General features: G+C 44.4%; 1 protein-coding gene across 5 annotated transcripts in view; it reads right to left on the bottom strand.

The window, feature by feature from the left end:
* The window catches only part of LOC137375472 (uncharacterized), a 112889-nt gene extending 99238 nt beyond the window's left edge, over positions 1-13651 (bottom strand). For 4 of the 5 annotated variants that reach the window (XM_068042784.1, XM_068042814.1, XM_068042774.1 and 1 more), the window contains exons 1-2: positions 13302-13650; positions 12479-12885 (exon numbers count right to left, since the gene is read on the bottom strand). In XM_068042784.1, the coding sequence (XP_067898885.1) occupies positions 12479-12885; positions 13302-13459 (565 nt within the window). In that variant the 5' untranslated portion in view covers positions 13460-13650. Of the gene's footprint in view, positions 1-12478; positions 12886-13301 lie in introns of all 5 variants that reach the window. The other variant, XM_068042794.1, reaches the window with a different exon arrangement.
* Positions 13652-22633: the final 8982 nt, after the last annotated feature.

Below are 22633 nucleotides of genomic sequence, written 5' to 3'. Positions count from 1 at the left end.
TGCAACAGCCCCAACAAACAAATTTCTCTGCAGCACCTGTGGAAGAGCCTGTCACTCCAGAATTGGCCTTTATAGCCACTCCAGGCGCTGCTTCACAAACCACTGACCACCTCCAGGCGCGTATCCATTGTCTCTCGAGATAAGGAGGCCCAAAAGAAAGAAAAGAAAGAAAAGGTACTTGGAGCAGGAACAGTGGTTTCCCAACTTTGGACAGATTCGGGGTTTTAAAAAAAGTCGGAACCTGCCAAAAAACCCCGTGTCAGTCTGAAGTTGGGAAACCACTGTTCCCGCTGTCAGCAGTGAATATGGAAAGGAGTGTTAATGAGCATAGATAAAGATTTAAGCTTAGAAATTCCAATTCAGCTGTGAAACTGATAGTGTGATTTTTTTTAAAGCCAGTCTGATCGGAAAGAATAAGCCAATGAGAAATTTCTCATCCCTGAAATTACCAGTAACGGACCCCTGATGAAGATGAGGAATGGCCGGATACAGTTTACATCCACGGGCCAGACGGAAACCATTCCAGCTCACTTTTCTCCTTCAGTCTTTGCATTGATCTATTTCTCATCCTCATTTATTTCCATCTTCATCTTTGCTCCTCTCCTTTCCTGATTAGAATTTACTGCCCTCCTGCCCCCTCTAAACTGTTCCCTCCATATAAATACAGTCAACTCCTTAACCTTGATATTTGTTGCGGCCTCTCTATTTCTTTTCTCCTCTAACCCCTTCTGATATCTACCTAGCCGAGCCTCACCTAAGGCCTAGCTCTGAACTTCTGCCTCTCTATGTTCTCTTCCATCTCCTCCCTTGCTTTCTCTGAGCTCATCTCATCCACGAAACCTACCTGCTGCTCCCATGACCCTATTCCCACTAAACTCCTGATCACCCAATTTCCCTACCTATCCCCCATGCTAGCTGAGATTGTTAATAGTTCCTTCTCTTGAGGTACTGTCCTCTCTCTTTCAAAATTATCACCTTTCCAAAAAGACCCTCAAAATCTCAAAGTTTAAAACTACTGTACCATCATCAACCTCCCTTTTCTGTTCAAAGTCCTTGAACATGTTGCTGCCTCCAAAACTCATGTCCATTTCTCTTGCAACTCTTTTTTTGAATATCTCCAAATCAGTCTCCAGCCTCTCCAACAGCACTGAAACAACCTTAACCAAAGTTACAAATAACAGTCTCTGTGACTGTGACCATGTCATATTATCCCTCATCATCCTCCTTGACATCTTTGCATTTTACAGATCGCCCAATTAATTATCCCCACTGAACTAAAATGAATAGACTTATCACAACCAGAATAAATGTGAATGATCACTAAAATATCCAAGCTGGCGTTCAACATCTGAAACATGCTGATTCAAATGCCCCATCTGAATCTTAATCAATGTTTACTCGTTGCTGTCCTGTGAATTTGTCCCATTGATTAGGTTCAGTTTAATTCAATAGCAGCATTTTTAATATGTATTTCACCAAGGTCCCCTAATAGTGGCATATTCAGAAATCCTGAAACATGACACCAACATTTCTTTAATTAACAATATTCCTTCAGAGCACTTCTAGAGCAAGACACTGATGATAAAGAAAAGTTCTAACGTGGGAGGGAGAAAGGATGTGGAAGTCCTGGGCTGTAAAATCAAGTATAGTACATAGACAGATAATAGCACTATCTTCAGGAACACAGGACATCTACAATTGATTTCAAGTTCAAAGAAAAGTAGCTCAGATCAAGGTTTACTGGTTGGGATTGAATTACCATCAGCATAAGGTGAATCTGAACCTTAAGCTCACTACTGTTCAAATGTATTTCCTCCTTGAGTATCTACTCCAAGTCAATCTGTTATAGAGTCATAGAGTCATTTATGGCACAGAAGGATTCAGTTCAGTCAATCAAACCCATCCCAGCTCTTCTCAGTGCTATTCAGTCAGTCCCGCTCTCCCGCTCGATCCCCATACCCTGCAAGTCTATTTCCTTCGAGTGGCTATCCAATTTCCTTTTGGACCAAGATGTCAAAAATATCAAAGCAGAAAGTAAATACCTGCGGTGGAAAAATTATGATAAAAGTGATTAATTAGTAATTGCAAGGACAGAATAATTCCTTTGGTTATTGTTGAACCTAAGTCCAGTTAGGAGGCATTGTTTCATGCTTGATTAAAAAAGTGACAAGAATGAGTTCCTTCTTGAAAAGAATTAGCTGGATTCATGTGGAATATTTATTGTTTACTAAAATAGTTTGCTGAATTCTTCTGTGAATTTGTTGAAAAAGTGAAAATAAAATATTTAGTTTTCTCTTGTAAAATCAAGATAAGCCTTGGGCTGGTTACATGCTAATTATCTTATTGTTCTTTGCCAATTTGACCAAAAATTACTGAATTTTTGAATTCATGTTGTCTATCTACATTACTCTGGGGTATTCCACTCAATACTTCCTGCTACCCTGCTATCATTCCTTAAAATGTATCTTCCTTCCTTCAGGCAATTTCTTACTCCTATCCACGTTTTACCTATAATTCCTGTTATTTTAAGCCTATCATGATAAATTTTCTCAAAGTTCTGGAAGTCAATACACATTGGGTTCGATTCCAATCTGGAATTCTGCCAGAAATGGATCAGGATAGTGGCAGCAAATTTGGCACAATACAAGAGTTGCTTGCTGCCTCACTGCCCCAACCAGGATTTCCTTTGACTTATCAGGACCATCCCTTCCTCTTCACTGTGAACAAATGGTGGGGGGAGGGGGGGGGGGCTGCTGGGTATGGCCCTGGGCCCTTGGTGGTTGGAAGGTGAGGTCTTTAACGTCAGGATGCCCTCTCCTGTGCCCTGGCTCACATGGGCAATATGCAGAACTTATTCTTGCAACAAGATTGTGTGAATTGAATGAAGGTCAGCAATGAGGGCCATCTCCTAGGCGGCACCAGACTGCTGATGTGAGAGCTCTTCTGGTATTACCCTGTTAAAGTGGGGGGAAGGGGTTTTAAGATTCTACATGCAAGCAATGGCGGTTAGCTCCCGAGTGCATACCCTCCTTAACAGAGTGCAATGTAAAGGAGTTAATTTTGCAATTATTAATTTTACGGGGTAAATTGTGTTGTTGCCGAAGGAATAAAAGGGAGATTGGCTGGAGTGTTACTTTGTTTGCTCTTGTCTGCACTGGTTTGCAGTCCTGGGGGTGAAAGTTGAAATTCAGTGCCAGTGCCACCTCTTGGTATGAGACATTTGTAACTTCCCTCATGGAGACCCAGCAGTATATCTCACCTTTGCTGAATCTCCTAAAAGAGAGTTTGGAAGTCAGTCTCTCTGAAATTGTGCCTTCTTTTAAGACTTTTTGCAATGCCCTTGTACCTTCTTTGGCCGCCTCTGCCAGATCCTCCAGTGGAAGGCATTCTTGAAAAATGTGGCAATAATTACATGAGCCATCCATAACTGCTCTGTGACAGTCAAACACTTCTGGACTTAGCTGCCGCTCCCTCAGCCAGATTTTGCTTTTTACAGATTGCAGCCTAATTTTCAAGCACCCCTTCTCAGTTCAGAGAACTATGAATCAACATTTAAATGAACTGACTCTGTAAATTATGGTGGCGACAGCATTGCAGAGTATCAATGGGCAGCATTCCCATTTCATTGGTGCAAACCCGCTGCAGGGAATTTTGGGGGACAGAGTTATTTTTAACCCCTGCCTGTCGCATTTTCAAACCAGATGCTCACTGCACTGGACAGGCTACTGTTGAACAAAAATTGTTCTAGATTGTAAATTTCAGAGTCACAGAAAGGACTGATTAGGAAACAGTTAAAAATATAAAGTGTCAGAATAAGAATGAAATAATCAGATAGCAATGTACTTATGTCATCTTGGAACAAGAACCCACAGTGGTTTACATTGTGATGAAACTCAACTTTCCATTCCAGTAAGACTTCATCAAATCAAAATCTGAAATATGGCCAGACCCTTAAGATGGCTCAAATCGTAACTATCAGAGTATCATATGAGAATTTCATATTAATATTTATTTGTATAAATTTAAAAAACTGAAGTATGGATTGAGAATACTAGGGATGATTGTCCCGAGGTGTGGGATCTGTGCCGGGGTGCGTGGGGGTGTAAATTGGGTGATAGGCCCAAATGCCCTCGTTAGTGTGAGGCCTGGCCAATTTTAAGCTCATTATCATATGCTTGGTGCGCTGTCTGTCAGTAGGCCATCTGCCCACCCAACATATCGGGCTGGATTTTAGCCAGCCAACAGGAGTAGGAATGGAAGTGTGGGGGGCCAAAATATCGTGGTGGACGTGCTCTCCCGGAAACCCGACATCTTTTTGTTGGTTCTGGATTATGGCCCATGGCAGGAAAGCTGCAAGGATGTGAGGCCGCTCCGATGTGGCGGCACTGTAATTTAAACTGAACAGCTAGTTAGAATGCATTTAGAGTCATAGAGTTATACAGAACAGAAACAGGGCCTTTTGCCCATCGTGTCTGTGCCGGCCATACAGCACCGAACTATTCTAATCCCATATTCCTGCACTTGGCCCGTAGCCCTGTATGCTATGGTGTTTCAAGTGGTCATCTAAATACTTCTTAAATGTTGTGAGGGTTCCTGCCTCCACCACCTTTTCAGGCATCCAGATTCCAACCACCCTCTGGGTGAAAAAATGTTTCCTCAAATCTCCCCTAAACCTCCTGCCCCTTACCTTAAATCTATGCTCCCTGGTTCTTGACACCTCCGCTAAGGGAAAAATTTTCCTCCTATCCAACCTATCAATGCCCTTCATAATCTTGTACACCTCAATCATGTCCCCCCTCAGCCTTCTCTGCTCCAAGGAAAACAACCCTAGCCTTTTCAGTCTCTCTTCATAGCTGAAATGCTCCAGCCTAGGCAACATCCTGGTGAATCTCCTCTGCACCCTCTCCAGTGCAATCACATCCTTCCTACAGTGGGGTGACCAGAACTGTACATGGTACTCCAGCTGTGGCCTAACTCGCGTTTTATATCGCTCCATCATAACCTCCCTGCTCTTATATTCTATGCCTCGGCTAATAAAGGCAAGTATCCCATATGCCTTCCGAACCACCTTATGTACCTGTGCTGCTGCCTTCAGTGATCTATGGACAAGTACACCAAGGTCCCTCTGACTTTCTGTACTTCCTAGGGTCCTACCATCCATTGTGTATTCCCTTGCTTTGTTAGTCCTCCCAAAATGCATCAACTCACACTTTTCAAGATTAAATTCCATTTGCCACTGCTCCGCCCATCTTACCAGCCCATCTATATCTCCCCGTAATCTAAGGATTTCCTCCTCACTATTTACAACACCACCAATTTTCATGTCATCTATGAACTTACTGATCATACCTCCTATATTCACATCTAAATCGTTAATGTACACTACAAACAGCAAGGGTCCCAGCACCGATCCCTGTGGTACACCACTGGTCACAGGATTCCAATCGCAAAAACAGCCCTCGACCATTACCTCTGCCTCCTGCCACTAAGCTAATTTTGGATCTAATTTGACAAATTGCCCTGGATCCCATGGGCTCTTACCTTCTTAACCAATCTCCCACGCGGGACCTTATCAAAGGCCTTACTGAAATCCATGTATACTACATCTACTGCGTTACCCTCATCGACACATTTAGTCACCTCCTCGAAAAATTCAATCAAGTTAGTAAGACACGATCTCCCCCTGACAAAGCCATGCTGACTATCCCTGATTAATCCCTGCCTCTCCAAGTGGAGATTAATCCTGTCCCTCAGAATTTTTTCCAATATTTTCCCAACCACTGATGTTAGACTCACCGGCCTATAATTACCTGGTTTATCCCTACTACCCTTCTTGAATAATGGTACCACATTCGCTATCTTCCACTCCTCTGGTACCTCTCCTGTGGCCAGAGAGGATTTGAAAATTTGTGTCAGAGCCCCTGCTATCTCCTCCATTGCCTCACATAGCAGCCTGGGATACATTTCATCTGGGCCTGAGGATTTATCCACTTTTAAGCCAGCTAAAACAGCTAATATTTCCTCCCTTTCAATGCTAATATGTTTAAGTATATCACAATCCCCCTCCCTGATCTCTACACCTACATTGTCCTTCTCCATAGTGAACACCAATGCATAGTGATCATTTAAAACCTCACCTATGTCCTCCAGCTCCACACACAGATTGCCACGTTGGTCCCTAATGGGCCCTACTCTTTCCCTGGTTATCCTCTTACCCTGAATATACTTATAAAACGCCTTGGGATTTTCCTTTATCTTGCCTGCCAGTGTTTTTTCATGCCCCCTCTTCGCTCTCCTAATTACTTTTTTAAGTGCTACCCTACACTTTCTATACTCCTCTAGTGCCTCCGCTGTTTTCAGAGCTTGGGATCTGCCGTAAGCCTCCTTTTTTTTCCTGATCCAATGCTCTATATCCCTTGACATCCAGGGTTTCCTGGACCGGTTAGTCCTACCCTTCACCTTAACGGGTACATGTTGGCTCTGGACTCTCACAATTTCCTCTTTGAATGACTCCCACTGATGTGATATATAGACTTTCCTACAAGTGGCTGCTCCCAGTCCACTTTGGCCAGATCCTGTTTTATCATATTGAAATCGGCCTTCCCCCAATTCAGTACCTTTATTTCTGGTCCATCTTTGTCTTTTTCCATAATGACCTTAAATCTTAGAGTTATGGTCACTATCCCCGAAATGCTCCCCCACTGACACTTCTACCACTGGACCGGCTTCATTCCCTAGGATTAGGTCCAGTACTGCCCCTTCCCTTGTAGGACTTTCTACATACTGGCTCAAAAAGCTCTCCTGTATGCATTTTAAGAATTCTGCCCCTTTTAAGACTTTTGCACTAAGACTATCCCAGTTAATATTGGGGAAGTTGAAATCCTCTACTATTATTACTCTATTATTTTCACACCTCTCAGAGATTTGCCTACATGTCTGCTCCTCTATCTCTTCCTGACTGTTTGGAGGCCTGTAGTAGACACCCAGCCCAGTGATTGCCCCATTTTTGTTTTTAAGTTCTACCCAAATGGCCTCATTTGAGGAACCTTCTAATCATCCCTCCTTACTGCAGTAATTGACTCCTTGATCAACAGTGCAATGTCACCTCCTCTTCTATCCCCTCCCCTGCCACGCCTGAAGATTCTATACACTGGAATATTCAGCTGCCAGTCCTGTCCCTCCCTCAACCATGTCTCTGTGATAGCAATAATATCATAATCCCATGTGCTAATCAATGCCCTCAATTCATCTGCCTTACTAGTAAGACTCCTTAAATTGAAATAGATGCAATCCAACCTTGCATTTTTCCCTTGTGCCTTACCAGGTCTACATTTGCTCTGCCTTCCAGGCAGACTCACTTTCTGTTCTATATTACCCCCTAATGTACCTCCACTCTGTATCCCATTCCCCTGTCAAATTAGTTTAAACCCCTCCCCCCACAACAGTACTAGCAAATCTCCCAGCAAGGATGCTTGTCCCATTCCGGTTCAGGTGCAACCCGTCCAACTTGTACAGATCCCACTTTTGCCAGAAACAGTCCCAGTGATCCAGGAAACTAAAGCCCTCCCTCTTGCATCATCTCCTCAGCCACGCATTCATCTGCTCTATCCTCCTATTTCTAAACTCACTAGCACGTGGCACCGGAAGTAATCCAGAGATTACAACCTTAGAGGTCCTGCTTTTTAATCTGCTACCTAGCTCCCTAAATTCTTGTTGCAGGACCTCATCCCTTTTCCTACCTATGTCATTGGTACCAATGTGTACCACGACCTCTGGCTGCTCCCCCTCCCCCTTCAGAATGTCCTGCAGCCGCTCCGTGACATCCTTGACCCAAGCACCAGGGATGCAACATACCATCCTGGAATCACGTTTGCAGCCACAGAAACGCCTATCTGTACCCCTTACGATAGAATCCCCTATCACTATAGCTCTTCCACTCCTTTTCCCCCCTGCTGTGCAGCAGAGCCATCCTTGGTGTCACAGACCTGCCTGTTGCTGCTTTCCCCTGGGAGGTCATCCCCCCCAACAGTATCCAAAGCGGTATATCTGTTTGAGAGGGGTATGGGCACATTGAATTGAACATAATTTTAATGGGGGGGTAGGGTTAAATTTAGTCAACAGCACACAGGGATCATGTGCCTTCAGATACTCGGCATCCACTCCTGCTCCTGTTGGCTGGATAAAATCCAGCCTGACAGGTCAGGTAGGCGAATGGCCTACTGCTGGACAGCCCAACAAGCTCTCAAGTTTAAAGGTGGTGGCACTGAGGCAAGGCTGCAGTGACATGTGGGAAGGCAGCCATCGGCAGCATTGGATAAGGGAAGATGGGGGAGCAGAGGTTATTGTTGGCCTGCGATGCTGGGCTCTCTGCACAGGTTGGCTCACTCTCAGGTGCAAGGGTTGGTTGGGCTCACTCTCGGGTGCAAGGGTTGGTTGGGCTCACTCTCGGGTGCAACGGTCAGATGGGCTCACTCTCGGGTGCAAGGGTCGGGTGGGCTCACTCTCGGATGCAGGAGGTGGGTGGGCCTACTCTCAGCTGCAAGGGTTGGGTCTGCGCACTCTCGATGCAAGGGTTGGATCAGCTCACACAGGTGCTGAGGTCTCTGAAAGAGTAGGCACTGAGGGGCATTAGCACATATTCAGAGGGGAGTAGCAAAGGAAAGGTCCCAAGGCAAGTTTGTCGCTGCAAGAACAGCACATGGGCAGGGTAAAAAAAATCAGCTAGCATGGGTCTCATGCATACTGTCTTTGTGGACCCCCTCCGCCACGCTTAGAGGGAGGGAGGGCCAGGATCCAGCTGGGCCCACCTGGAAGCTCCAATAGTGACAGCAGCTGGCCACGCCAAGAAGGGCCTATCCTCGCCAAGATGTGTACTGGACTCGACTCAGCTATCTCCAAATGTCCGAGAGGAATTGTCAGCGAAGACTGAGGCTCTCGAGGGAGGCGGTCACCGAATTAGTGCCCTGTTGCAGGACGAGCTGCAACCCATGGGCTTTGACGCACACCCAATGCCCGTGACCCTGAGGATCAACGTGGCACTCAAATTTTACGCGTCTGGCTCTTTCCAGGGATCCATTGAGGACATTTGTGGGGTCTTCCAGGCAGCAGGCCACTGCTGCATCAAGGAGGTGACCAAAGCCTTCTTCAAAAGATCCGGTGACTATGTGTGCTACTAGACTGACCATGACAGTCATGCGTTGAGAGACATTGGATTTGAAGCCATCGCTGGATTCCCCCAGGTGCAATGTGTTACAAATTGCACACATGTGGCCATCAAAGTTCCCACGGAGCAGCCAGCCGCCTTCATCAACATTCATTCCATCAATGTACAACTGGTCTGTGATCACCAAAAGTGTTTCCTTCAGGTATGTGCCTGCTTCCCGTGAAGCGGCCATGACACCCACATACTTTGACAGACCCTTTTCAGGCCCCACTCGCCTTCAGGGATGGATTCTTAGGGACAAGGGATGCCTATTGAAGACATGGCTACTGGCGCCTGTGAGGAACCCTCGCACTGCAATGGAGGAGAGGTACAACTCCTCCCACGGTTCCACCCAAATGACCATCGAGCAGGCCATTGGGCTACTGAACATGAGATTCCAGTGCCTTACTCAATCCAGTGGAGCACTGCAGTATGTCCCAGCGAGGGTCTCGCATGTTGTGGTGGTCTGCCATGCTCTGCACAATCTAGCAGAGTAGAGGGAGGAGGCCTTGCATGAAGAGGACATGATTGATCACCAATTCTCCACCAATGAGGAGGATATGGAGGAGGCTAATGAGTAGGCACCACTGGATCTTAATTCCCTTGCACCGGAGGCCAGAGCCATTGTGAGACGTGCAACAGAGGCACGACACAATCTCATACATACTTGCTTCCTGCTACCATAATGCTCTCTCAAAGCAAACTCAATAAAGATTCCGCCTGTCACCTCCTTCCTTTCTCACTCCAGTGCCTAGCGTCCAGCTTCACCACATGCACTGGCACACCTGAGATGCTTACCAAATGCGGCCTGTGCCTACACTGGCAGCCCATTGAAGGAGCAAGGATAAAGGTTGTAACCCCCAATTCAGCTATGAAAGTATGAGCCTTTTACAGCTGCAATCTATTTATTACACCATTGCAGGAACCAAGGCCACAATTAATGTGAAGCCCCAAGTGCTCTTTTTACATTTCTGTATTCTTCTACGCGGTGCAACCCCTGTCCTGGCAGCTGAGGTGGAGGCAGGCTGCTGATCGGGCTGTCCCTTGGCCTGGGATGATTTTGGTGGGCGTCCTCTGGCTGCCTGAGGCCTGGAGGGCCCCGGCTGGCTGAGGGGTTCCTGCACACAAGTAGGAGCTGTAATGGGAAGCTTTTTATGTTGTCTAATGCAACATAAATGAGATGCATGGAGTTCAGTTGATTGAAGATCTCAAACAGGTTTATTAACAGTGAACAACTATATACATTGCAGAGCTATCTATTTACAGGACTTGCCTCTTAGTGTTACAGTTACAGAGTTAGACTTGCATTTCACGTGACTACGTCCTGGCAGTTAGCTCATTAGCATACTAAGATCTTAAAGGGACATCACTCTTAAAGGCAATCACACAACAGGAGCCTCCTCAGTCCAGTAGCCTCCTCAGCAGCTACTGGAGCTGAAGTCTCAGCGACGGGGCTGAGGAGCCACTGTCCACACTCAGAGTGCCCTGAGGGGAGCCCCCAGATGTTGAGGTTGACCTTTCCTTCCCCCTTTCAAGGCTCACTTGAACCTTCCTGCTGAGCATAGATGGACAAGGACCTGGAGAAGACTCCAGGTACAGCAGCAGCAGAACACTGCATTTATATATTGCCTTTCAAGACTGCAAATGACTCAAAGAACTTCACGACCAAAAAAGGACTAAAATGTGACTAACAAAAGTGAAAGGATAGCAAACCCAAGATGCAGGCATGAGTGTACAGGAAAGTAGGGGAGTAGTCCAGCACCCGACCCTGTGTCAGATGGCTGCTGGAGTGGAGGAGGAGTTGCATGAGGTGGTGGCAAAGAAGGTTGCCCTCTGTGTAACTCCATGCATCATCTCCTTAGGTCTGAATTACAGCATGCTTAGAAGGAGGTGCAGCCAAATTTCAGGACATAGCTGCAATATTTTCCATTGGAAAGAATCTAATACTTGTGGACATTCTGATTTTGTTTCTTCAGACAAGCTGTTACCCTCCAATGCAGGCTGTTTGTCTTGTGGGACACATATTTACATACTATGCAGCTTTGCGCTGCATATACAGTTTAAATCCATGTTCCCACTTATTTGCATATACCTCAAGCTGTTGAAACTAATAAATCTGAGTGTCTTGATTGAAGATTTATCCACCAATAATACAATGAGACTAAAAGTGTATCTTTCTAGGCACACAAAGTTCAAACAGGTCAAATCAATGTGTCAGAAGTGCAACTGAGTTATTTGGACTCTGTTGTCAGAACTGACAGGTCACTTTTGGCCCATCGGCTGTACTTTGGAAACTTTTCTCCATTTCTATCCAATTTTCTTCCCAAGTCACGCACCCCTAACCTTTGAAATGATATGTGAATGATTTGCTAATAGACCCCTGAAGTTAATGCCATCCTTGGCCTGGCAAGTATTAGAGGACAAGAATAGTAGAATGAGAGGAAGCAGTAGGACGGTTAATTTGTAAACTTGACGAAATGAAGGATTGAAACCACTCCTAGTCTCATATCTTGGTTCTCCAACATGTTATGCAATTGGGCCTTTTCCATTTTTAAATACTTCCCTATTTTTATTCCTTCTTTCTCCAAATATGCTTCCTGCTCTTAGCTGACCTTTCATTATCTGGAGAGCTGGTGGAGTAAGCAGAGTCAATCTGCCTCTTCATGATATCCTGTCTATGACCCAGGGGAAGCCGAGGTCTGAATGTTAGCAGAAGTTACGATATTTTGGACTATGTGACAGTAAACAGGACGTCATGTGTCACCAATCCAGCTTTATATGTTCTTAAGTGCATAGATTCAAGCACAGACTTGTGTTAGTTGTTCTTTACAAGGTAACCTGTGTGAGAGGAAACTTTATCACAAAAAGAAATACTTTTACAATCATAAACTGAATATAATCCAAGTTTTACTTTTAATCTAAGAACAAAGAGAGTAATACACCCAACAACAGCAAAAAGATTATACTGTAATATAAAATGTAGAGAAGCTGGTAAGACAGATTCACAGCTGACTGATCATGTTTTGACACACATAAATAGATCACTACTTATTGACAATGAATAGGCAGAAAATCTAAGCCCAGGGCCTCTGTGGTAGAATTGCTACTGCTATCTGATTGGCTGTGCATTGCTCTTACTTCACGGAAATTTCTAAAATTTTTCATTACAGACCTCCACTAAGTTTGGTATACAATAGTTTAAGATGAGCTTTTACACAAGGGAAAACCTCAAAATTTTCACCCACATACATCCCAGAAGAAAATGTTACACCTTACCTTTAAATGCTGCCCAATGCAACGCATTGTCACCTTCGCTGTCACATGCTTGCAGGCTGGCTCCTTTTCCCATCAGGTAGCAACAGAGGGCAATGTGTCCGTATTGTGAAGCTATTATTAAAGGAGTGCACCCTCTCTGATCCCTCTCATCCAGTGAAACCCCAGCTTGCAGCAGGATGTGTATGACAGTGATGTGTCCTTTGACCGCTGCCCAGTGAATAGGTCGCTGTGCCGCTTCAGAGCGGCTGGGTAGGTTCAAAGGGAGCCTTAAGTCTACCAAGAATCTGAGAAGAGGTATGGATCCAGTGAGAGCTGCCCAGTGCACAAGAGTGTATCCTTTCTCATCGTACTGACACAGAACCTCTACATCTTCCATCTCTACAAGCTCCTGCAGTTCTGCCAGATTTCTGCAGGAGAAAAAGTAACAGGTAACATTGTTGCAAGAATAACAGTAATAACTTAAGCAATTCGTACAATGATTCTAACGATAATTATTGCAAGTAATAACTATACGTTAATGAATGGAAAAGATGATGGGGAAATAGTTTAATTTGGTCTTACTTCCCTGAAACTTCACTTTTTCATTAAACGTTTCAGATTAACCTAGTTTATTTATTAAGAAACTTTCTTAATTGACTTGTGTTTCTTCAAATGCAACGGTACTACGTTATCATTAAATGTACGAATGACACTTTATAAATACATAAAGAGCAAAGTCTAGTCGCGGTGCAAGCGAGAAATAAAAAAAGAGAAACAACATAGATTGGGGGAGAAGGGAAACGGAATGGGCAAATCAAGAAATACGATGCACCGCCCCACTCACCCCATTATCAAAGCGGGGACTCTGTGTTGCCAGTGCCCCTGTCTCAGTCCTTCAGCCCCGCCAGCAAGTTGAGCTTTACCGCCGCTCCAGACTCTTCGAGGCTCTTGCTGCCAGGATCCGAGACTGAGCTGAGAAGAAGGACGAGGAACCGCCACCATCTCTGGAACCGAACTTCTCCTAAGTGTGCACCCACTGAGTGGGACACTGAGTACTTGGGCCGGCTCCTCCTCCTGCAGTCACAGTCCAGCTCCATGTGACCAGTGTCATTTACTATCCCCAAGCGCCCCTTTCCTCACTCATTCATTGCTCTGCAAAGACAGCCGCCGCACGCAACTTTAGGATAAATGAATGCAAACAGCCTATAATATGGTCACAAAGCGCACTGTGGACTCTGTAGCAATGTGCTTAAATTAATATGGTCAAATACTCGGGTAGAATATTACATTTATTTGGGAAAGTGGAAATCTTGCACGGGGATGTAAAATGGAAATGCCCTCTTCTGGTGACAGGAGGCTTCACACACGACAAAGAGATGGTCCCAACTCTTTAAATCTATTTATTTTACAGAATCATAGAAAGTTACAGCAAAGCAACAGAACATTGGGCCAATCAAGTCAGTGGCGCTGTTTTTCTGCTTATGAACCACCTAGTCTACGTCTATTTCCCTCAAACTATATCTTTCAATATTCTTTTTTAAAACGGGAGTTTTTGATTCCATACTATAAGAAGGATGTTGAAGCAAAGAGAGAGGGTTCAGTGCAGGCACTAAAATACAGGCACCGACATGTTGCACCACAAATGTTTGACAAAATTGTTGACTCAACCACAGACATGGGGGCAATTAGTCGGCATATAAAGTGTATAGCCAATCTAATGCCATCAAAACACAGTCCAATATAAACACATTTCTCCCTATAAAGTAGCTAAGCATACGAAGCCAACATCAATGGAGAGCAGCACAACTGTATTAGCTAGCTAGCAAGCAAAATAGTATGCAATGCCAATGCAAATTACTTTTGTTGACAGAACAGAGCCCGCTACATCATGTCACAGAGTGGTAGATGGACCTTATCGGATGATCTCTGTAGACTCACACTGTGTCAGGAGTGCAAATTCATCCAACAAGCCATAAAACTCAACGAGAGGATTGCTATTGTGGTTATTGAGGTGAAGTAGTAGAAAAATCAGCAATAGGAAGACAGACCATTTCTTACACTGCTGTTGTCACAAGACAATTTAACTTGTGATGGTCTCTGTGCAACTTCTCCACCTGCTTGCAATATGTGTCTGAAGACAGGGCAGCCAACAAAAGGGCAGTGATTTCCAAATCAGGAGGATTTTATAGGATGGAACAAATAGTACTTCAGAAGAGTCATGCAAAACAGAAAAGCAGAGTGGGACAGAGAGATTATTGGTAGGTAGCCAAGACTAGTTTATTCATCTTGAGGCTGTTAAACTATGTCTTGGATTCTAAAATACAGAAACAACAGAATCTTTCATGGACAAAAGTGTCATTTGCTCACCAAAGCTAGTGACAAAATTGGATAAACATAGTTACAAATAAAGAGCACCCTTCAGTTCCTTCAATAAAGCGATTCTCAAATTCACTTATGTCAATATCTCAGTCTATCGCTGTCGATTCCGATTCAGCTCTGACAAGATAGTTATTAAGAAAAAGCTTTTCTGCAAAACGTTGAGCGGTTGTTACTGCATATATTATTCAATTACAAAATATTTAGTCACTATCTGTAAAATTGTACTCCATACTAACCAATTTATGTCCAAGTTAAATCTCTTACCCTATTAGCAAAGGTGCACTTATAACATAATGGAATTATATGATACAGACAACTTTCAAATGACGTTGGCCACTCAGGTTATCTGCCGGCAAACTGGATAGTAAATGATGCACATTGCAGTTGCTGATCTTTGACTTGTCCTTTAATCCAATTCACAGCAAAAAAATCAGTTAATGACTGTTTCTAACATGGTCATTGAAACATAATACATTTTTACTATGTCTTCCCTGGCAGTTTTTAAAACTGCAAATGCTGCATGGATTTTGTTAAGGAATTGTAGACAGCTCATCATAGATTAAAGTTTATTAAAGCTATCCATTTATTTTATTTACTAACTATTGTGCATAAGTCAGCAGCATCCAATTTTCACCAATATCACTCAAACCCAATACACTGTACTCTTGTATTCATGAGGAACTTACAGCGCAGACTTCTGGAAATTCCTTGGATTTTCTTGCCTATTTTCCCCTCAATACAAATTCTGGAACAATGTGATTTCAAATGAAAAGCACTGGAATTATGACATTTACATAGAAATAAAAGCCCAGTAACTTTCAACATGTCACTGAGCTTCTGTTTCAAGTGACAGTAATGTGTGCCAGAGTGTAGAAAAGTAATGTGTGCCAGAGTGCTTGGTTATTTTAAAACAAAGGGTAAAGGCTTAGAGAAGGGGTGTCCAACATTTTTTGCATGGGGGGGGGGGGCACATTACAATTTTTGTCGTACATCGGGGGCCAGTGAGACAATTTCAGAAAGATAAAGACATTAGAAATGTATCTTACTATTAATCAAAACAACAAGTGTGCATTTTTGTAAAGAATCTTTAAATGAGAAGACTAATTTATTGACTTACTTTCTTGTCACTATGTTGGACACTGATTTACTGAGATACCTGGCATTTTTTTGTTTGCACGGGTAGTCTATGACTGCCCGCACACTTGATGTAGCAATGCAGAGTATTCTGGATGGATGCCCATCTGTCAGGAGTGATCTTGGTTGCTCTCTCTCCCTCCTCACTCTGTCTGTCTGTGTGTCTGTCTCTCTGTGCCTCTCTCCCTCCCTCTCTGTGTCACCTGCCTCTCTGTGTTGTCCCCCCTCTGTGTTGTCCCCCCTCTTATTTGCTCCCTCCCCTCTCTGTGTTGCTTTTCCCCTGTGTTGCCTCTCCGTGGCGCCCTGTCCTCTCTGTGTTGTTCTCCCCCTTGTGTCATTTCCACCCGTGTCGCTCCCCTCTCTCTGTGTCGTCCCTGCTCTCTCCGTCCCCTCTTTCTCTCTGTCCCCCCTCTCTCTGTTCCCCCACCTCTCTCTCTGTCCTCCACTTCTCTCTCTCTCTCTCCCTTCTCTCTCTCTCTGTCCCGTCTCTCTTTCTGTCCACCCCGTCTTTCTCTCTCTCCCTCTGTCCCCCCCTCTCTGTTCCTCCCTCTCTCTCCCCCCACTCTCTCCCCCATTCTCTCTTTCCCCCACTCTCTCTCCCCACTCTCTCTCTCTCACACTCTCTCTCTCTTTGTCCCACTTCCCAGTCTCTATCCCCCGACTCTCTCTCTCTTTCTCTGTACCCCTCCTCTCTCTCTCTCTCTCCCTGTCGCTTTCTCTTTGACAGTTGCTCTCAGCGCTTCATAACCTCCGACAGATTTATGGTTTTCTAGCGTTGGAAAATTCCTAAGCTGTCCGAAGTTCGGAAGCACTGTTCTTGTTCCCAGCACCCGTCAGCTGTGAAATTGACACTTGCGATTTTTTTAAAAAGCCGGTCTGAAGAAGCCAATGGGAAATTCCTCATCCCTGAAAGTACCAGTCATGGACCTCAATTTTTTTTACTATGGACATTGGTGCACTGGTGTCCATGTATGGACACATTGCTGACCACTGTTAAAATTCCATCTGATATAAGGAAATATAAATCAGTTCTAAGCAAGTACAGAGGCAGGAACAGGGGGAGTGGTGAAGAACAAAAGGAATCTGTTATAGGGTTGAAGGCAGGACTGATCAAACGACAAAAGGGATAATGGTGAAAAGCAAAAGGGGTTGGTAATGGGACAAGTAAAGAAACTACAAGAGGTGTAAATGGCAACAGTAGAATCATTATCAGCACCTGCTGTCTGAAAAAAAAATAGGAGCAGTGGTTATGACCTGAAGTTGTTTTTGGACTCAATGTTGAGCCTGGAAGCCTGTAAAGTGCCTAAATGAAAGAGGAGGTGCTGTTCCTCAAGCTTCCATTGAGCTTTATTCAAACAGTGTAAGAGGCTGATGACAGATACCAGATTGGGATGGAGAATTAAAATGGCAAGCTGCTAAAAACTCAGGGTCATGCTTGCGGACTGAATGGAGGTGTTTAGTAAAGCGTGTTTGGCCTGCACAGTGCATAGTAGACTGCATCATAAACAGCACATACTAAACTGTAAAAAGTAGAAGTAAATCACTGTTCACCTGTAAGGACTGTTTGCGGCCCTGGATGGTGGGAAGGGAAGAGGTGAAATGGGAGGTTTTGCATCTCCTGCGCTTGCACAAGAAGGTGCTGTGAGAAGGGGAGTGAGTATTGGGGGTGATAGTGGACCAGGGTGTTGCAGCGGGAATGGTCCCTTTGGAATGCTGAAAGGGGCGGGCAAGATGTGTTTGGTGGTGGCATTATGCTGGAGACGGTGTAAATGGTGGAGAATGATCCGTTGAATGTGGAGGCTGGTGGGATGGAAGGTGAGGACAAAGGGGATCCTTTTGTATTTCTGAGGGGCAGTGGGGTGGGCCTTATGTAACACCAGAAATTAGGGGAAATGGAACAGACAAGGTCATGAGTCCTGTCAACCACAGTGGAGGGGAATCCTTGGTTGAAGAAAAAGGAATGCTTATCTAAAGCATTGATGTGGAAGGTAGTATCATTTGAATGGATGCGATGGAGATGGAGAAACTGGGAGAATGGAATAGAGTTCTTACAGGAAGTGGGGAGGGAGGAAGTGTAATCACGCTATCTGTGGGAATCAGTGGGATTATAGAAGCTATGGGTTGATAACCTATCCCTAGAAATGGAGATAGAGAAGTCAAGGAAGGGAGGTAGGCCATTTTAAACTGGACTGTGTCCTGTGAAAATATTATATGGCTGTTTAAATTAGTTTATCCTAAAGTTGCATAGCATGACTCACTCATGACTCTTTATAATCTTGAAGACTTTAGTCAGGGCTACCTTTAACTCTAGATCAAAAGCAACCTTAATTCTTAAGTTTCCTTGAATTCCATAAACCCGAGGAGTGGAGGTTCAAAAAGCGCGCCAGACCAGAGTCGGAGAGAGAGAGAGAGAGAGGAGCACAGCCCGAGGAGCGGAGGTTCAAAACGTGCGCCAAACTAGAGTCTGAGAGAGAGAGGGAGGAGCACAGCCCGAGGAGCGGAGGTTCAAAACGTGTGCCAAACTAGAGTCAGAGAGAGAGAGGGAGGAGCACAGCAGGAGCGGAGCCAGGGAAAAATCAAAAAGTGATATCAGAGTGACGTCACATTCAACAGTGAGAGCAGGGAAACAGAGAGCCGTTGGGGTCAGCATTCAGGTAAGCTTAACTTAATTTAATTGAAATCAAATATAGAATAAGACTTGATCGATTTATTAGTATATAAACTAAAAACTAAAGCGGATTAAAAAACTAAAGACCAGTCGTAAATTAAATAAACAAATTAAAATCTAATTAAATTAAATAAAGATGCAGGGTCAGGTGATGTGTTGTACCTGCATGATGTAGGAGCTGATGGGCCCCATTGTGGTTCCTAGTGACCAGATCTGCAGCAGGTGCTGGCTGCTCGAGGAACTCCAGCTCAGAGTTGATGAGCTGGAGTCTGAACTTCGGACACTGCAATACATCAAGCAGGGGGAGAGTTACCTGGACGCCGTGTTTCAAGAGACAGTCAGGAGACCCCTTAGATTAACTAGCTTGAATTCGGCAGTGGTCAGGGACAGGAGGGTGTGACTATGAGTGAGGCAGGTAGAGGGATCCAGGAGATAGTGTTGCAGGAGTCTCAGCCCTTGTCCTTGTCCAACAGGTTCGAGATTCTTGCTCCCTGTGTGGACGAGAGCAGGGACTGTAGGGAATGTGAGCAAACTGACCAATGCACCATGGTACAGGGAGCCATACAAGTGGGGGGAGAAAAGAGAAATGTAGTCGTAATTGGGGATAGTATAGTTAGGGGCATAGACACTGTTCTCTGTGGCCAGGATCAAGAGTCCCAAAGGTTGTGTTGCCTACCTGGTGCCAGGGTTCAGGATATCTCATCTGGGCTGCAGAGGAACTTGGAGTGGGAGGGCAAAGATCCAGTTGTCGTGGTCCACGTAGGTACCAACGATATAGGTAGAACGAGGATAGAGGTTCTGCTGAGGGAATATGAGTAGCTAGGGGTTAAATTAAAAAGCAGAACCAAAAAGGTAATAATCTCCGGATTACTACCCTGGCCACGAGCTAATTGGCACAGGGTCAATAAGATTACAGAGGTAAATTTGTGGCTCAAAGATTGGTGTGGGAGAAATGGGTTTGAATTCATGGGACATTAGTACCAGTACTGGGAAAGGAGGGAGCTGTTCTGATGGGATGGGCTCCACTTGAATCATGCTGGGACCAGAGTCCTGGCGAATCGCATAACTAGGGCTGTAGATAGGGCTTTAAACTAAATAGTGGGGGTGGGGGGGGGGTGGGGGGGAGGGTTCAGTTGCATGGAAAATTAGGAAGTCAAAGTTAAAGAAGGTAGGAGTGCAGGTTAGTGATGAGGCTGATTGTTACCAGAAAATAAAAGGAAGAGACAGAACGTGTGAACGGGATTAATGTAGGATTAGTATAAAATGGGTGGTTCATGGTTAGCACAGACTCAGTGGGCTGAAGGGTTTGTTTCAGTGCTGTATCTCTAAATAAATATTTAAAATTTTCAAACAGTCAATCATATACTCTATTTTTTCCAGAATAGAACACACTAACCAGGTTTCTTTAATGAACAACAAAATTATCAGTTTATTATAAAACATGTCTTAACTAGTAACAAAATAAAGTGTAAACATACAGATTTAAATTTTAAAGTTAAACATCGGTTAAACCGGAAAAAAAAAGGGATTTTGGTTCACAGCTCAGTTACAGACAAAAAAAAACTTGGGTTGTTTACTTTCTCATTTTTGAAGAAAACAGCAGATGAGATATATTGTTCCAAGACTGGCATACAGTCTAGCCTCCAAGTACACATAAACAAGTCACTGGGATCTTTTCAACAGTTCTGTTCAGGCAACATTGAGAACTAATTTACCAGGCTTTCTTCAAAGACAGGAGATGAGATGAATTGACACAGTGGACTTCTCAGGGTCTTTTAGAGATGCCGGAAGCGAGCTGGGTTGTGGTCTTCTCTCTTTCCTTCGCTTCTTCTTCAGGCTAACTTTATCGGCCACTCACTCCAGAAGGTAAAACAAACTCTGACACTACAACCAAAAGCTTGTGAGTTTTCTGCCCTCTCAGGTGTGTGCTTCTACTGCTGCCGGGCTTGTCCAATCAAGGGCACGATAGACTTCTCTGCCCACATTTTCCCTTGTTACCAGGTGTTACGCCTGGTGAGAAAGGGGTCTAGGATTCTCTCTCAGCCTTCACCTGGTCTTACCGTAACAGGGTTTAATTTTAAACACACCATGTTTTTAGCTTCACCTTGGTAATTCTTGTTCACTGCTTTCCACTTATAAGGCAAAGAAACCAGCACAAACAGGTTTTCTTAGGTTTAAAGAAGAAAGGTTGAAATTTTATTAAACTTAAACTCTAATTCGGTTAACGCCTACAGATATATGACGCGCCCATGCTAGCATGCATATGCGATACACACATGCAGATAGAGACAGAAAGGGGCAGAAGAAAAATAGAGTGAAAAAGTTTGAGGCAATCTCTGAAGAGGGTTTTTGTTACAGTTCTTCGAGCTCACTGTAGAGTCCTTGATTGTAGGTAGATCTTGCTCTTCATTGGGGCCTAGTATTCATCTTAAACCTTGTTCGCTGTAGGAGACCTTTCTCTTTTGGGGTTTATGTGTCTTCAATGGATTTGGAGTTCCGTGAGAAATAGATGGGAGCAGACAGACAGGAGAGGTCTTCTTCAGTCCAGGAGCATACTGCAGTCTTTCAGTTCAAACTGTTTGTACACTTCAGAAAAACCAGGTTGCCAAGCAGGCTAGTCATGTGACCAACTGGTCTGACCATGTCTGTTTGTGGATTCAGCCATCCCAGCAGTCATCCTGAAACTTGAGCTTCAATGTCTGGTGCTCAAAGTCCATTGTGAGTTAAATTGGATAACCCCTTTGTCTCCGCAAGCACTGCCTGTTAATGTGCAAATGTATTTCCAGCCAAGGGCCTGGTGATTTTTTTTTTAAACAAGTCCTTTCTTCACTTCAGCAATAGTTTTCAAATCAATGTTCATATGACAGAATTAATGTGCCTCATACTTGCCAGGTTGGGGGGGGGGTGGGGTCTGCATGACACCAGGGTTTCTGTCCTATTTTTAACTTGAGTCATGTGTCAACCAGTACATTGTTGCCATCTAGTTCTTTCAGTCCCCTCTTGAAAAAAACTGGTCCAACATTTATTCAGTTTGATTATGAATTCCTCAAAACTATTTTAAAATAAAAAATCACTTCCATAACAATGTCACTCCACTATTTAAAATTATGAGAGAGGGAAACTAGATATTTATAGACCAGTTAGCCTAATATCTGTTATTGGAAAATTATTAGAGCCTACTGCATTGGAAACCTGAAATATGACATCAATAATTATGATCAGCTGGTGCAGAAGAAAAGTGTACGTGAACATGTATATCTGTGTCTATCTGTCAGAGATGAAAAACCAGAACAACAGCACAGATGTCTCACTAACCGTGCATTAGTTGTAAAACAGGTGCAAAAAAAACCTTGCAGTCAGAAGTTAGAGCAGCTACACTGTGGAATAACCTTTACATATAAAGGACCAGACTCAAAATCTGAAGATGGCTCCAGGGTGGCCCACGGTTCAGCGATGCCTCCCTACTCGCTCTTCTCCAGGCTGTGCGGGCAAGGTGGGCGATCCTTTTGCCTAGGGGTGGTAAGAAGAGGCCCTCCCACCTGACCTAGGCAGCCTGGCTGGAGGTGGCACAGGAGGTAAGTAGCCATGGGGCCATCCGCGTCAAAGGGTCCAATGCCAGAAGAGGATGAACGATCATTCTCCCAGCCAACGGGGCCATCCAGGCCTCGTGCGCACAGAGTACGACCACCAAAATCATCCACAGCCAAAGGGCAATCAGACCAGCAGCCTCCCTCCAATCAGGCTGCTAGCGCAGAAGTGGCACTGCGAAGGAGCACCCGCAAGCGTTTCCAAAAACCACAGTGACACAAATGGGTCTGCACGGGTGGCACAACACTATAAAAAGTTCAATTTCGAAATCTTCTTCACTAACATGTGTGCTTCTTTGACTGTGTAAATGAAGTGTGCCAGCACGTACCAATTGTGTCTCCTCCCATTACATCATTGGCCTTTCAGAACTGCCAATGTATGGAATAACATCATTGTCATGCCAGTAT

Source organism: Heterodontus francisci, chromosome 1 (genome assembly GCF_036365525.1).
Source record: "Heterodontus francisci isolate sHetFra1 chromosome 1, sHetFra1.hap1, whole genome shotgun sequence".
Taxonomy (NCBI): domain Eukaryota; kingdom Metazoa; phylum Chordata; class Chondrichthyes; order Heterodontiformes; family Heterodontidae; genus Heterodontus; species Heterodontus francisci.
Note: the sequence above shows the minus strand (reverse complement) of the source record. Positions and strands in the feature narration are given on the sequence as shown.